At 41.6% G+C, this 18,041-nt stretch overlaps 1 protein-coding gene across 5 annotated transcripts in view; it reads left to right on the top strand.

Annotated features, from left to right (window-relative positions):
* Nucleotides 1-2,695: 2,695 nt before the first annotated feature.
* brsk1b (BR serine/threonine kinase 1b) overlaps nucleotides 2,696-18,041 on the top strand; it is a 30,047-nt gene continuing 14,701 nt past the window's right edge. For 3 of the 5 annotated variants that reach the window (XM_042327266.1, XM_042327265.1, XM_042327264.1), the window contains exons 1-4: nucleotides 2,696-4,156; nucleotides 5,967-6,061; nucleotides 7,820-7,905; nucleotides 8,258-8,398. In XM_042327266.1, coding sequence (XP_042183200.1) covers nucleotides 4,069-4,156; nucleotides 5,967-6,061; nucleotides 7,820-7,905; nucleotides 8,258-8,398 — 410 coding nt within the window. In that variant the 5' untranslated portion in view covers nucleotides 2,696-4,068. Of the gene's footprint in view, nucleotides 4,157-5,966; nucleotides 6,062-7,819; nucleotides 7,906-8,257; nucleotides 8,399-18,041 lie in introns of those variants that run through there. The other 2 variants (XM_042327267.1, XM_042327268.1) reach the window with 2 other exon arrangements.

Raw genomic sequence — 18,041 nt, 5'->3', positions numbered from 1 at the left:
TAGCTGTGTATTGCCACTTTCCATGTTGTCTGTGAGGTGTGGAAACACTTTGTTGCTTTTATGAATTTGGTCTTGCTGCTTTTTGTTCTATCTGTATGCTACGTCTTGCTTGTCCTATGTTGCTCTGTGTGTATGCTATGTCTTGCTTGTCCTATGTTGCTCTGTGTGTATGCTATGTCTTGCTTGTCCTATGTTGCTCTGTCTTGTGTGCTCATGTCTTGCTTGTCCAATGATTGTTGCTCTATATATGCTATGTCTTGCTTGTCCTATGTTGCTCTGTGTGTATGCTATGTCTTGCTTGTCCTATGTTGCTCTGTGTGTATGCTATGTCTTGCTTGTCCTATGTTGCTCTGCGTGTGCTCACTGCTCAATGATTGTCTATATTGTAATTGTTTTTACCTGCCCAGGGACTGCCGTTGAAATTAGCCGGCTGACTAAAACCGGCACTTTTACTGAAACGTTGATTAATGTGCACTGTCCCTTTAAAAATAAACTCAAACTCAATCAATTCTGTAGGAATTAGGTTTGTGCAGTAGGTCTAACAGATTAACACAGCATATTGGCTATATATGCCAGCGATGTTCTTCTTCTCAGACCATTTTTTTATTTTACCGGACTGATGTATCTTGCGTCATGATCATGGTGCTTTCAAGACAACTGAGAACTGGGGAGAAAAACGAGTTCAAATCATGACATCAGCGATATTCAGGTCGGAAAGTCGGAGCTCTAGAAAAGATGCCTGTGTTTCCGTCTTGAAATTCCGAGTTGGATGACCGTTCAAAACTATTTATTCCCAGTCTGATCTAGTTTTTTTCTCTCCCGAGAACCCAGTTGTCTTAAACGCACTGAAGTAGGTGATTTAAAAATGCCCAGTTTTGAACACGGCATTAGTCTCAGCGGAGGTAGGGAGACAGCAAGCAGAGGGTCCACCTCTGACGGTCACTGCTCTCTCCTTCGGTTCCTCTCCCCCCGTTAGACTGAGCAAAGAGCGGACACCGTCTTCCACCTGATGGCGAAACTCGAGCCGCATCTATGACCAGAGAAAGTGAAATATTCCTTGATATTAAAATAGACATAAGCTGCTAATAATAATACAAACGCTGGGCTATCTATACACTTGGCTACTCATCCATTGCAGCTGCCGTTTTATATTTTGTAATAGTGATTAATAAAAACTGTGTTTACAGTGCCGAATCAAAACTTACTCATAAAAACAGCAGCTATTTGCTGTATTATTTGACAGTCTCTCTGGTCATGTTTTTAAAAGTCATGAAATCAAACTTCGCTGTTGCCGGGTCTTCGAAGCTGTTGGCACGGTGATTTGAGCAATCCAATTGGCCAGCACAGTAGGCGCACTCGATTTAACCACAGATCTGCCGGTTCGCCTGATAGGGCGAGTTTGTGTTTTCAGACAAATTGAATGGTTCCAAATAGATACACTTTTACCTACCTGTGCTGCGTTTCAAACTCAAAGTAGACAGCCCTCGAGCCTAAACCCTCAGCCCTTGGGGGAATCCCCGCGGCCATATTTGTCGTCGGTCCAAATGATTAGCCAAGCAAGGGAAGTTTGCAACGTAAGCCCCTCAGCCCTCGTTTTTAACGGGGTCTGCGAGCGTACAATTATTTTCTCTTCGGACCTGAAACGCCTCATAATTTAATTCGTGTTGGGAATGCAGCCCTGGTGCGCAGGGCTTCTGAATCAACTGCAGATTGACCATTTGGTGACCACTGAATTACACCTTCATGTCATCTGCCTGTTCATATAGTCTGACCCCTGGTGGTTATGAAGTGAACTGCAGTAAAAATAAATGTGCACCTTCTGCCCACTCAAATGTATACAGGCCATATGGTAAAGGAAGGAATTTGATGTTATCAGTCCATGTATTTCACACAAAGTATCATTATATTCACACACTGTAAACGATCCACTGAATAAGCTGTGTCGTATAATAAGCCCACATATACGACACAAGACACTAATAATACGTCCATCATCTCAAATAATAATAATTGGGCCAATAAATCAATCAAAAATAATCTCATTAAGTGCAATGAAATTCATATTGTAAATTACTTTCTGCCAAGTCAGCGCTATGAGCAAGTACTACACCCTTTGTACAAACGCGGAACTGCATGACGGTGTGGCAACATGCTATGCCTATTAGCCTATTATTAATGGCTATTGGTATCCATTCGCTAAGACTGTTGATGCATCTAATGAGAGAAACTAGACACGTCATAGAAATGACGTGAGATGAATAATATCTGTCTGGTTTGACCAATCAATAGGCTAGATCAAGAGAAACGTACTTTTAGTTAAACACTTGTAAATGACGGTATTACATTTTGTGTTGCCTGTGATGAAATAAGAAAGACGTGGAAATGGACCAAAGAGGGACGTACAAAAACTATTAAAAGGAAGTAAATTAATCGGTTTGTTATTCTATACTATTCTATTTTACAAGAACATTCAACAACAAGTGTATCTTCTTTTCTTTACACTATTAGATGTCGGAAAGGGTATTTTCATGTGTTTCCCCCTCAGCCCTTCAAAAGTTGGTGTGTTTGAATACAGAAGTAGGTGAGCGAACAGGAGGCGACGGAAAGCATATTTTAAGGAGAGGCAGACGGGGAAGGGATGGGGTGGAGGAGAAAAAAAAAGGGGGGGGCGGAACGGAACCCGGATGCTGATGCTGCCGTATCGTGTGAGGAGGAGAAGAAGAGGGGAGAGAGAAAAAAATAACGTGTTTTTTTTTGCGGCCAGAAGGGAGGCTATCCGGTGATGGATTGTGGATGCAAAGAACTTCGACAGACAAGCAGATATTTTTCGAATCGCTTCTGAAGCTGCATCTTTCTGCACAAGGACGCCGGTGAAGGATGATTCTTGGAACCAGCGGCGACAGGAGCGCGAGCGGGGATGGTGTGATATGTCCATAGACGGCGAGGGAGGGAGGGGAGAGTGCACGGGAAAGAAAGAGGGAGGGAGGAGAGTACTACGCCAGCTAAATATGCTTTTTTTTTTTTTTTTTTGTAGAACCACGATGTATTACAACCATCCAATCGAGCGTTTCACATAAATAGAGAAAACGATTATTTCTCGAAAGAAAAATAACATTTTGGTCCGAACAGAAACGCAAAGTGAAATTGTTGACAGACGTTGACTGGGGGAATACAGATTGAGGGAAGTCTAGGCTAGTCCGAACGGGTGCGGATAGCAGGGCGGCTGTTTTGACGCTCTGTTACCCTCTATTTCCTGATACCAGGCCCTGGGATAATCCGAAGAGTGCACCGGATATTGGGAAAACCACCCCTTTGAGGCTATAACGGAAAATTACTATTCATATAGCCTGAAGGACGGAGCAGAGATAGTCTACATACCAAAATGAGACAAAAAGAGGTGGAGGAAGACACAAATATGTTACGATGATAAGATTCTTTACAAATGTCGTTATTATGTTATTATAAGGATCACTTATGACAGCATCGGGTGTAGGCTATGAGGTGCAGAATTGTGTGCAATCTAGCCGTTAAATTGAGCCTATCTGATGAAATAGTTTTTGATAGGCTATTCCAGCTGCTTACATCTATCTGTCTATACCAATATGAACAATAGGACACATTTATTACGTCTATTGTTAATAATAATTGTAATTCATAATAACTTCCGTTATTTTGGACTTCTCAAATATGCACCTGTCAAAATCTCCGTACGAGTTTCCCTCTTCCACTTTCTAACGTCCCCTTGTTTCATTCCTGTTTAGTCAATTCACGGTCGTTGATAATAAACTGAGTTTACCGAATTTATATGACGGAAAATGTATGCAATAGCCGCATAGAAAAGGGCAAGTGCACGGGAGTAGCCCTGCCGAGACTATAGGCCACGATATTGTCATCACGACTACAACCGCTCTCTCCATTCCTCCCTGTGACAACATCGCTAGGCGTCTGTAATGTTATTACCGCGGAGCCGTTCTGATGCCAGGACCGACAGCTATACATTCCTCCTGAAAAAAACTGCGAGTTGATCTCCTTATCATCATATCATTTCGCTTTCAACGCACGGATATCATGACAAGCAAGGAGCTGTCCGTAGGCCAGTCGGCCCAATACGTCGGGCCTTACCGGTTGGAGAAAACCCTTGGGAAGGGGCAGACGGGTAAGCGTACTTCCACCGCTCCCTTTAAACTCATCACCAAGCGCAAAAGCTGCTATTATCAATGCATGGTAGATTAAAATAGTCACGTCTGTAACTATTGATGTATATTAGGCCGAGAAATACAATTGGTTGTCTAAAGAGTCCGCTCTATGTGCGCCTGGACATGATGTCCTCAGGATTAATATGTGTGTGTATGTGATGTATGTCACAGTAGTGCAAGCAACTCACACGGATGGGCCGATATGCCCCGATAGTCTTGCCATTTGCAAATATCCGGGATCAGTAATGTCAAGCATGCGGTCACAGCTTTTACGTGTGTATGATGTTGCATGTAATGTTTTGTTTTTGTGAGAGTAGCTGTGTGCGTGTTGTCTGCTTGTTTGTGTATGGTGTCTGTGTCCTTCAGGAATGAATCCATGTGTCTCTGAGGCGTGCGTCTCATTGACAGTAACAGTACAGGGGTGGACACAGTCTGGCCAATCTCGGTATCTTTCATCTCCTGGTGCTCTGAAGTCTAACTAACTAACTAACTAACCGGTCACAGATTAAGCCTAGTCCAGGGCTAAAGGGAATCTTCATTCTCCATTGAAACGGCATTTTAAATCCAGGATTAGGTTTCATTTGTGTCTGGTAAATCCGGACCTTCATATTGGAGCGAAGTGACCTTCCGCCAGAGTAAAGTAGGCCCCTCGACGGCGGAGACTTGGACTAGCAGATTGAACTGATCTAATAAAGGCAGGTGTACCACGCTCAGATTAAGCCTGTTCTCTATTCCTGGACTAAAACAACACTCTCTTCCCACTGGAGCTTTTTTAATCTAGGAGTAGACTTAATCCTGGTCTGGGAATCTGTCCCCTCGGTAGACTCGTTCAGACCTGTGTAGACTGACCAGCTGGCATGAATGGACATCGATAGAGAAGACTGAAATTGCTTGGTTTATTGTGGAGGTTTTGGTGAGTATCGGATGTCAGTGCTGAGAACAGGCTGGTGTAGCCTTGGTGGATTGAACTGGTTGAACCATAGACAGGCCGACGTAGACTGCAGTCGCTGAATTAGGCCATTGGGTTCTGCCTAGTCAAGTCGATATGGTATGGGCGAGGCCATGCTCCACCCGTGTCCCCTGTATGGGTTCTGGCTCACTTGTTGTGAATGAGAATGGAGCCGCGTTGAAAGTAAAGGAGAAGCAAAACGAACGAGACAAACTCAAAGCTTTTCTCTCTCTTTCTTTTCTTACTTTCCGCTCTCTTTCTCCCCATCTCCTCTCCTCCTCCTCCTCCTCCGCCCCCCTCTCTCTCTCTCTCTCTCTTTCTCCCCCATCCCCTCCTCCTCCTCCTCCTCCGCCCCCCCTCTCTCTCTCTCTCTCTCTCTCTCTCTCCCCATCTCCTCTCCTCCTCCTCCTCTGCCCCCCTCTCTCTCTCTCTCTCTCTCTCTCTCCCCATCTCCTCTCCTCCTCCTCCTCTGCCCCCCTCTCTCTCTCTCTCTCTCTCTCCCCCCCATCTCCTCTCCTCCTCCCCCCCCTCTCTCTCTCTCCCCATCTCCTCTCCTCCGCCCTCTCTCTCTCCCCCATCTCCTCTCCTCCTCCGCCCCCCTCTCTCTCTCTGTCTCTCTCTCTCTCCCTCTCTCCCTCTCTCCCTCTCTCCCTCTCTCTCTCCCCCCATCTCCTCTCCTCCGCCCCTCTCTCTCTCTCTCTCTCTCTCCCTCTCATCTCCTCTCCTCCGCCCTCTCTCTCTCTCTCTCTCTCTCTCTCCCTCTCTCCCTCTCTCTCCCCCCCATCTCCTCTCCTCCTCCACCCTCTCTCTCTCTCTCCCAGGTTTGGTGAAGCTGGGAGTCCACTGTATCACGGGACAGAAGGTGGCCATAAAGATTGTGAACCGAGAGAAGCTGTCCGAGTCTGTCCTCATGAAGGTATGAGCCCAGAGAAGCTGCTTGTGTCCCAAATGGCACCCTTATCCCCGACAGCGTGGGCTACTTCCGACCAGAGCATGGGCCCTGGTCAAAAGTAGTGCACTTCACGGCGAATAAGGTGCCAATTGGGACTCAGAGGCTCTCAGAGTCTGTCCTTCTGAAGGTCCAGTAGCCTACAGAGAGAGCCATGAGCCTGCTATTAGGCATTTGTAGGAGCACATTATATAGACCAGCCAGCGTGCTGTCGTTAATAATGAATGTAGTTTGACATACAATATGTCATCAGCTTCTTCTTCCTCTTTGGTTCTTCTTTTGTATTCTACTTCTGGGGTAGAGGAGGTGTGTGTATAGGCTATGCACTGTGTGTTCACAAGCTCTTTCTGTCACATGCGCTCACTGGCGCTCGCTCTCTATCGATCTCTTGCTATCTCTCGCTTCCGGACTTGCTCCTGCTGTCTTTATCGCCTCTCAATCTCGCTCGTTCTCTCTCCTCTGTTCGTACCTCCTCTCTCTCTCTCTCTCTCCTCTGTTCGTACCTCCTCTCTCTCTCTCTCTCTCTCTCTCCTCTGTTCGTACCTCCTCTCTCTCTCTCTCTCTCTCTCTCCTCTGTTCGTACCTCCTCTCTCTCTTTCTCTCTCCTCTGTTTGTACCTCCTCTCTCTCTCTCTCTCTCTCTCTCCTCTCTGTTCGTACCTCCTCTCTCTCTCTCTCTCTCTCTCTCTCTCTCTCTCTCTCTCCTCTCTGTTCGTACCTCTCCCTCTCTCTCTCTCTCTCTCTCTCTCTCTCTCCTCTCTGTTCGTACCTCTCCTCTCTCTCTCGTACCTCCTCTCTCTCTACTTCCTCTCTCTCCTCTGTTCGTACCTCCTCTCTCTCTCGCTCTCTCTCTCTCCCTCTTTCTCCTCTGTTCGTACCTCCTCTCTCTCTCGCTCTCTCTCTCTCTCTCTCTCCTCTCTGTTCGTACCTCTCCTCTCTCTCTCTCGTACCTCCTCTCTCTCTACTTCCTCTCTCTCTCTCTCTACCTCCACTCTGTTCGTACCTCTTCTTTCTCTCTCTCTCTCTCTCTACCTCCACTCTGTTAGTACCTCTTCTCTCTCTCCTCTCTGTTCTCACCTCCTCTCTCTCTCTACCTCCTCTGTTCATACTTCCCCCTCTCTCTCTCTCTCTCTTCCTCCCCTCTGTTCGTACCTCCTCTCTCTCTCTCTCTCTCTCTCTCTTTCTCTCTTCCTCCTCTCTGTTTGTACCTCTCTCTCTTCCTCCTCTCTGTTCGTACCTCCTCTCTCTCTCTACCTCCTCTCTGTTCGTACCTCCTCTCTCTCTCTACCTCCTCTCTGTTCGTACCTCCTCTCTCTCTCTCTCTCTCTCCTCTCGGTTTGAAACTCCTCTCTCTCTCTCTCTCTCTCTCTCTCTCTCCTCTCTGTTTGTAACTCCTCTCTCTTTCTCTCTCTCTCCTCTCTTTTTGTAACTTCTCTCTCTCTCCTCTCTGTTCGTAACTCTTCTCTCTCTCTACCTCCTCTCTGTTCGTACCTCCTCTCTCTCTCTACCTCCTCTCTGTTCGTACCTCCTCTCTCTCTCTCTCTCTCTCTCTCTCCTCTCGGTTTGAAACTCCTCTCTCTCTCTCTCTCTCTCTCTCTCTCTCTCCTCTCTGTTTGTAACTCCTCTCTCTTACTCTCTCTCTCCTCTCTTTTTGTAACTTCTCTCTCTCTCTCTCCTCTCTGTTCGTAACTCTTCTCTCTCTCTCTCTCTCTCTCTCTGTCTCCAGGTGGAGAGGGAGATAGCTATACTAAAACTAATAGAGCACCCTCATGTGCTGAAGCTGCATGATGTTTATGAGAATAACAAATACCTGTAAGTATATTATCCTCTTTTCTCACCCACATTCTTTCTCCCTCTCTTTCTGCCCGTCTCTTCTACTGTACCAAAACTCAATAATATAATAATATACTAATATACTGTGCGTGAGTGTGTGTGTGTGTGTGTGCATGCACGAATGTGTATGTGTGAGTGATAATTGGTGCTGTACTGAACGTGTGACATTATGAACAGGCCTATGCATGTTTAAGCATGTACACATCAAAGTGTGTGAGAGTATGTATGACCATGTACAGTGGGGGAATTAGTTTGTTATTATTATATGCTGAAACATACAGTATTTGATTCCTCCCTCCCTCCCTCCCCGCCCTCCCTCCCTCCCTCCCAGGTATCTGGTGTTGGAGCATGTCTCAGGAGGAGAGTTATTTGACTACCTGGTGAAGAAGGGCAGACTGACGCCTAAAGAGGCCAGGAAGTTCTTCAGACAGATCATCTCAGCGCTGGACTTCTGCCACAGTCACTCTATATGGTCAGACACTACAGTAATATATACATAGTCACTCTATATGGTCAGACACTACAGCAATATCCCGTATACAGCAATATGTACACAGTCACTCTATATGGTCAGACACTACAGCAATATATACACAGTCACTCTATATGGTCAGACACTACAGTAAAATGCTGTATACAGCAATATGTACACAGTCACTCTATATGGTCAGACACTACAGCAATATATACACAGTCACTCTATATGGCCAGACACTACAGCAATATATACACAGTCACTCTATATGGTCAGACACTACAGCAATATATACACAGTCACTATATATGGTCAGACACTACAGCAATATATACACAGTCACTCTATATGGTCAGACACTACAGCAATATACTGTATACAGCAATATGTACACAGTCACTCTATATGGTCAGACACTACAGCAATATATACACAGTCACTATATATGGTCAGACACTACAGTAATATATACACAGTCACTCTATATGGTCAGACACTACAGCAATATACTGTATACAGCAATATGTACACAGTCACTCTATATGGTCAGACACTACAGCAATATCCTGTATACAGCAATATGTACACAGTCACTCTATATGGTCAGACACTACAGCAATATATACACAGTCACTCTATATGGTCAGACACTACAGAAATATATACACAGTCACTCTATATGTTCAGTCACTACAGCAATATACTGTATACAGCAATATGTACACAGTCACTCTATATGGTCAGACACTACAGCAATATAATCTAAACAGCAATATGTACACAGTCACTCTATATGGTCAGACACTACAGCAATATACTGTATACAGCAATATGTACACAGTCACTCTATATGGTCAGACACTACAGCAATATCCTGTATACATCAATATGTACACAGTCACTCTATATGGTCAGACACTACAGCAATATATACACAGTCACTCTATATGGTCAGACACTACAGCAATATCCTGTATACAGCAATATGTACACAGTCACTCTATATGGTCAGACACTACAGCAATATATACACAGTCACTCTATATGGTCAGACACTACAGTAATATACTGTATACAGCAATATGTACACAGTCACTCTATATGGTCAGACACTACAGCAATATATACACAGTCACTCTATATGGTCAGACACTACAGCAATATATACACAGTCACTCTATATGGCCAGACACTACAGCAATATATACACAGTCACTCTATATGGTCAGACACTACAGTAATATATACACAGTCACTCTATATGGTCAGACACTACAGCAATATACTGTATACAGCAATATGTACACAGTCACTCTATATGGTCAGACACTACAGCAATATCCTGTATACATCAATATGTACACAGTCACTCTATATGGTCAGACACTACAGCAATATATACACAGTCACTCTATATGGTCAGACACTACAGCAATATCCTGTATACAGCAATATGTACACAGTCACTCTATATGGTCAGACACTACAGCAATATATACACAGTCACTCTATATGGTCAGACACTACAGCAATATCCTGTATACAGCAATATGTACACAGTCACTCTATATGGTCAGACACTACAGCAATATCCTGTATACAGCAATATGTACACAGTCACTCTATATGGTCAGACACTACAGCAATATATACACAGTCACTCTATATGGTCAGACACTACAGCAATATCCTGTATACAGCACTATGTACACAGTCACTCTATATGGTCAGACACTACAGCAATATATACACAGTCACTCTATATGGTCAGACACTACAGCAATATCCTGTATACAGCAATATGTACACAGTCACTCTATATGGTCAGACACTACAGCAATATATACACAGTCACTCTATATGTTCAGTCACTACAGAAATATATGCACAGTCACTCTATATGTTCAGACACTACAGAAATATACTGTATACAGCAATATGTACACAGTCACTCTATATGGTCAGACACTACAGCAATATACTGTATACAGCAATATGTACACAGTCACTCTATATGGTCAGACACTACAGCAATATCCTGTATACATCAATATGTACACAGTCACTCTATATGGTCAGACACTACAGCAATATATACACAGTCACTCTATATGGTCAGACACTACAGCAATATCCTGTATACAGCAATATGTACACAGTCACTCTATATGGTCAGACACTACAGCAATATCCTGTATACAGCAATATGTACACAGTCACTCTATATGGTCAGACACTACAGCAATATATACACAGTCACTATATGGTCAGACACTACAGTAATATACTGTATACAGCAATATGTACACAGTCACTCTATATGGTCAGACACTACATCAATATATACACAGTCACTCTATATGGTCAGACACTACAGTAATATACTGTATACAGCAATATGTACACAGTCACTCTATATGGTCAGACACTACAGCAATATATACACAGTCACTCTATATGGTCAGACACTACAGCAATATCCTGTATACATCAATATGTACACAGTCACTCTATATGGTCAGACACTACAGCAATATATACACAGTCACTCTATATGGTCAGACACTACAGCAATATCCTGTATACAGCAATATGTACACAGTCACTCTATATGGTCAGACACTAAAGCAATATATACACAGTCACTCTATATGGTCAGACACTACAGCAATATCCTGTATACAGCAATATGTACAGAGTCACTCTATATGGTCAGACACTACAGCAATATCCTGTATACAGCAATATGTACACAGTCACTCTATATGGTCAGACACTACAGCAATATATACACAGTCACTCTATATGGCCAGACACTACAGCAATATATACACAGTCACTCTATATGGTCAGACACTACAGCAATATATACACAGTCACTCTATATGGTCAGACACTACAGCAATATATACACAGTCACTCTATATGGCCAGACACTACAGCAATATATACACAGTCACTCTATATGGTCAGACACTACAGTAATATATACACAGTCACTCTATATGGTCAGACACTACAGCAATATACTGTATACAGCAATATGTACACAGTCACTCTATATGGTCAGACACTACAGCAATATCCTGTATACATCAATATGTACACAGTCACTCTATATGGTCAGACACTACAGCAATATATACACAGTCACTCTATATGGTCAGACACTACAGCAATATCCTGTATACAGCAATATGTACACAGTCACTCTATATGGTCAGACACTACAGCAATATCCTGTATACAGCAATATGTACAAAGTCACTCTATATGGTCAGACACTACAGTAATATACTGTATACAGCAATATGTACACAGTCACTCTATATGGTCAGACACTACAGCAATATACTCTAAACAGCAATATGTACACAGTCACTCTATATGGTCAGACACTACAGCAATATATACACAGTCACTCTATATGGCCAGACACTACAGCAATATATACACAGTCACTCTATATGGTCAGACACTACAGCAATATATACACAGTCACTCTATATGGTCAGACACTACAGCAATATATACACAGTCACTCTATATGGTCAGACACTACAGCAATATATACACAGTCACTCTATATGGCCAGACACTACAGCAATATATACACAGTCACTCTATATGGTCAGACACTACAGTAATATATACACAGTCACTCTATATGGTCAGACACTACAGCAATATGTACACAGTCACTCTATATGGTCAGACACTACAGCAATATACTCTAAACAGCAATATGTACACAGTCACTCTATATGGTCAGACACTACAGCAATATACTGTATACAGCAATATGTACACAGTCACTCTATATGGTCAGACACTACAGCAATATATACACAGTCACTCTATATGGTCAGACACTACAGCAATATACTGTATACAGCAATATGTACACAGTCACTCTATATGGTCAGACACTACAGCAATATCCTGTATACATCAATATGTACACAGTCACTATATATGGTCAGACACTACAGTAATATATACACAGTCACTCTATATGGTCAGACACTACAGCAATATATACACAGTCACTCTATATGGTCAGACACTACAGCAATATATACACAGTCACTCTATATGGTCAGACACTACAGCAATATATACACAGTCACTCTATATGGTCAGACACTACAGCAATATACTGTATACAGCAATATGTACACAGTCACTCTATATGGTCAGACACTACAGCAATATCCTGTATACAGCAATATGTACACAGTCACTCTATATGGTCAGACACTACAGCAATATATACACAGTCACTCTATATGTTCAGTCACTACAGAAATATATGCACAGTCACTCTATATGTTCAGACACTACAGAAATATACTGTATACAGCAATATGTACACAGTCACTCTATATGGTCAGACACTACAGCAATATACTCTAAACAGCAATATGTACACAGTCACTCTATATGGTCAGACACTACAGCAATATACTGTATACAGCAATATGTACACAGTCACTCTATATGGTCAGACACTACAGCAATATCCTGTATACAGCAATATGTACACAGTCACTCTATATGGTCAGACACTACAGCAATATATACACAGTCACTCTATATGTTCAGACACTACAGCAATATCCTGTATACAGCAATATGTACACAGTCACTCTATATGGTCAGACACTACAGCAATATATACACAGTCACTATATGGTCAGACACTACAGTAATATACTGTATACAGCAATATGTACACAGTCACTCTATATGGTCAGACACTACAGCAATATATACACAGTCACTCTATATGGTCAGACACTACAGCAATATATACACAGTCACTCTATATGTCCAGACACTACAGCAATATATACACAGTCACTCTATATGGTCAGACACTACAGTAATATATACACAGTCACTCTATATGGTCAGACACTACAGCAATATACTGTATACAGCAATATGTACACAGTCACTCTATATGGTCAGACACTACAGCAATATCCTGTATACATCAATATGTACACAGTCACTCTATATGGTCAGACACTACAGCAATATATACACAGTCACTCTATATGGTCAGACACTACAGCAATATCCTGTATACAGCAATATGTACACAGTCACTCTATATGGTCAGACACTACAGCAATATATACACAGTCACTCTATATGGTCAGACACTACAGCAATATCCTGTATACAGCAATATGTACACAGTCACTCTATATGGTCAGACACTACAGCAATATCCTGTATACAGCAATATGTACACAGTCACTCTATATGGTCAGACACTACAGCAATATATACACAGTCACTCTATATGGTCAGACACTACAGCAATATCCTGTATACAGCACTATGTACACAGTCACTCTATATGGTCAGACACTACAGCAATATATACACAGTCACTCTATATGGTCAGACACTACAGCAATATCCTGTATACAGCAATATGTACACAGTCACTCTATATGGTCAGACACTACAGCAATATATACACAGTCACTCTATATGTTCAGTCACTACAGAAATATATGCACAGTCACTCTATATGTTCAGACACTACAGAAATATACTGTATACAGCAATATGTACACAGTCACTCTATATGGTCAGACACTACAGCAATATACTGTATACAGCAATATGTACACAGTCACTCTATATGGTCAGACACTACAGCAATATCCTGTATACATCAATATGTACACAGTCACTCTATATGGTCAGACACTACAGCAATATATACACAGTCACTCTATATGGTCAGACACTACAGCAATATCCTGTATTCAGCAATATGTACACAGTCACTCTATATGGTCAGACACTACAGCAATATCCTGTATACAGCAATATGTACACAGTCACTCTATATGGTCAGACACTACAGCAATATATACACAGTCACTATATGGTCAGACACTACAGTAATATACTGTATACAGCAATATGTACACAGTCACTCTATATGGTCAGACACTACATCAATATATACACAGTCACTCTATATGGTCAGACACTACAGTAATATACTGTATACAGCAATATGTACACAGTCACTCTATATGGTCAGACACTACAGCAATATATACACAGTCACTCTATATGGTCAGACACTACAGCAATATCCTGTATACATCAATATGTACACAGTCACTCTATATGGTCAGACACTACAGCAATATATACACAGTCACTCTATATGGTCAGACACTACAGCAATATCCTGTATACAGCAATATGTACACAGTCACTCTATATGGTCAGACACTAAAGCAATATATACACAGTCACTCTATATGGTCAGACACTACAGCAATATCCTGTATACAGCAATATGTACAGAGTCACTCTATATGGTCAGACACTACAGCAATATCCTGTATACAGCAATATGTACACAGTCACTCTATATGGTCAGACACTACAGCAATATATACACAGTCACTCTATATGGCCAGACACTACAGCAATATATACACAGTCACTCTATATGGTCAGACACTACAGCAATATATACACAGTCACTCTATATGGTCAGACACTACAGCAATATATACACAGTCACTCTATATGGCCAGACACTACAGCAATATATACACAGTCACTCTATATGGTCAGACACTACAGTAATATATACACAGTCACTCTATATGGTCAGACACTACAGCAATATACTGTATACAGCAATATGTACACAGTCACTCTATATGGTCAGACACTACAGCAATATCCTGTATACATCAATATGTACACAGTCACTCTATATGGTCAGACACTACAGCAATATATACACAGTCACTCTATATGGTCAGACACTACAGCAATATCCTGTATACAGCAATATGTACACAGTCACTCTATATGGTCAGACACTACAGCAATATCCTGTATACAGCAATATGTACAAAGTCACTCTATATGGTCAGACACTACAGTAATATACTGTATACAGCAATATGTACACAGTCACTCTATATGGTCAGACACTACAGCAATATACTCTAAACAGCAATATGTACACAGTCACTCTATATGGTCAGACACTACAGCAATATATACACAGTCACTCTATATGGCCAGACACTACAGCAATATATACACAGTCACTCTATATGGTCAGACACTACAGCAATATATACACAGTCACTCTATATGGTCAGACACTACAGCAATATATACACAGTCACTCTATATGGCCAGACACTACAGCAATATATACACAGTCACTCTATATGGCCAGACACTACAGCAATATATACACAGTCACTCTATATGGTCAGACACTACAGTAATATATACACAGTCACTCTATATGGTCAGACACTACAGTAATATATACACAGTCACTCTATATGGTCAGACACTACAGCAATATACTGTATACAGCAATATGTACACAGTCACTCTATATGGTCAGACACTACAGCAATATCCTGTATACATCAATATATACACAGTCACTCTATATGGTCAGACACTACAGCAATATATACACAGTCACTCTATATGGTCAGACACTACAGCAATATACTGTATACAGCAATATGTACACAGTCACTCTATATGGTCAGACACTACAGCAATATCCTGTATACATCAATATGTACACAGTCACTCTATATGGTCAGACACTACAGCAATATATACACAGTCACTCTATATGGTCAGACACTACAGCAATATCCTGTATACAGCAATATGTACACAGTCACTCTATATGGTCAGACACTACAGCAATATGTACACAGTCACTCTATATGGTCAGACACTACAGCAATATACTGTATACAGCAATATGTACACAGTCACTCTATATGGTCAGACACTACAGCAATATCCTGTATACATCAATATGTACACAGTCACTCTATATGGTCAGACACTAAAGCAATATATACACAGTCACTCTATATGGTCAGACACTACAGCAATATCCTGTATACAGCAATATATACACAGTCACTCTATATGGTCAGACACTACAGCAATATCCTGTATACAGCAATATGTACACAGTCACTCTATATGGTCAGACACTACAGCAATATATACACAGTCACTCTATATGGTCAGACACTACAGTAATATCCTGTATACAGCAATATATACACAGTCACGCTATATGGTCAGACACTACAGTAAAATCCTGTATACAGCAATATGTACACAGTCACTCTATATGGTCAGACACTACAGCAATATATACACAGTCACTCTATATGGCCAGACACTACAGCAATATATACACAGTCACTCTATATGGTCAGACACTACAGCAATATATACACAGTCACTCTATATGGTCAGACACTACAGCAATATATACACAGTCACTCTATATGGCCAGACACTACAGCAATATATACACAGTCACTCTATATGGTCAGACACTACAGAAATATATGCACAGTCACTCTATATGTTCAGACACTACAGAAATATACTGTATACAGCAATATGTACACAGTCACTCTATATGGTCAGACACTACAGCAATATCCTGTATACATCAATATGTACACAGTCACTCTATATGGTCAGACACTACAGCAATATATACACAGTCACTCTATATGGTCAGACACTACAGCAATATCCTGTATACAGCAATATGTACACAGTCACTCTATATGGTCAGACACTACAGCAATATCCTGTATACAGCAATATGTACACAGTCACTCTATATGGTCAGACACTACAGCAATATATACACAGTCACTCTATATGGTCAGACACTACAGCAATATCCTGTATACAGCAATATGTACACAGTCACTCTATATGGTCAGACACTACAGCAATATATACACAGTCACTCTATATGGTCAGACACTACAGCAATATCCTGTATACAGCAATATGTACACAGTCACTCTATATGGTCAGACACTACAGCAATATATACACAGTCACTCTATATGGTCAGACACTACAGAAATATATACACAGTCACTCTATATGTTCAGTCACTACAGAAATATATACACAGTCACTCTATATGTTTAGACACTACAGAAATATATACACAGTCACTCTATATGGTCAGACACTACAGAAGTATATACACGGTCACTCTATATGGTCAGACACTACAGCAATGCAGTATATACACTGAGTATACCAAACATCACAAACACCTTCCTAATATTGAGTTGTCCCCTACACCTTTTGCCCTCAGAACAGCCTCAGTTCATCAGGGCATGAACTCTACAAGGTGTTGAATGCATTCCACAGGGATGCTGGCCCATGTTGACTCCAATGCTTCCCACAGTTGTCTAGTTGGCTGGATGTCCTTAGGGTGGTCGACCATTCTTGACACACAAGGGAAACTGTTGAGTGTGAAAAACCCAGCAGCTTTGCAGTTCTTGGAACACTGAAACTGTTCCACATGGCACCTACTACCATACCCTGTTCAAAGGCACTTAAATATTTTGTCTTGCCCATTATTCAGCCTCTGAATGGTGCACACACACAATCCATGTCTCAATTGTCTCAAGACTTAAAAATTCTTCTTTCACCCGTCTCCTCCCCTTCCTCTACACTGATTGAAGTGGATTTAACAAGTGACATCAATAAGGGATCATAGATTTCACCCGGATTCACCTGGTCAGTCTGTGTGTACACTGTCACTCTA

The sequence above is a fragment of the Oncorhynchus tshawytscha genome, linkage group LG09 (genome assembly GCF_018296145.1).
Source record: "Oncorhynchus tshawytscha isolate Ot180627B linkage group LG09, Otsh_v2.0, whole genome shotgun sequence".
NCBI lineage: Eukaryota > Metazoa > Chordata > Actinopteri > Salmoniformes > Salmonidae > Oncorhynchus > Oncorhynchus tshawytscha.
Note: the sequence above shows the minus strand (reverse complement) of the source record. Positions and strands in the feature narration are given on the sequence as shown.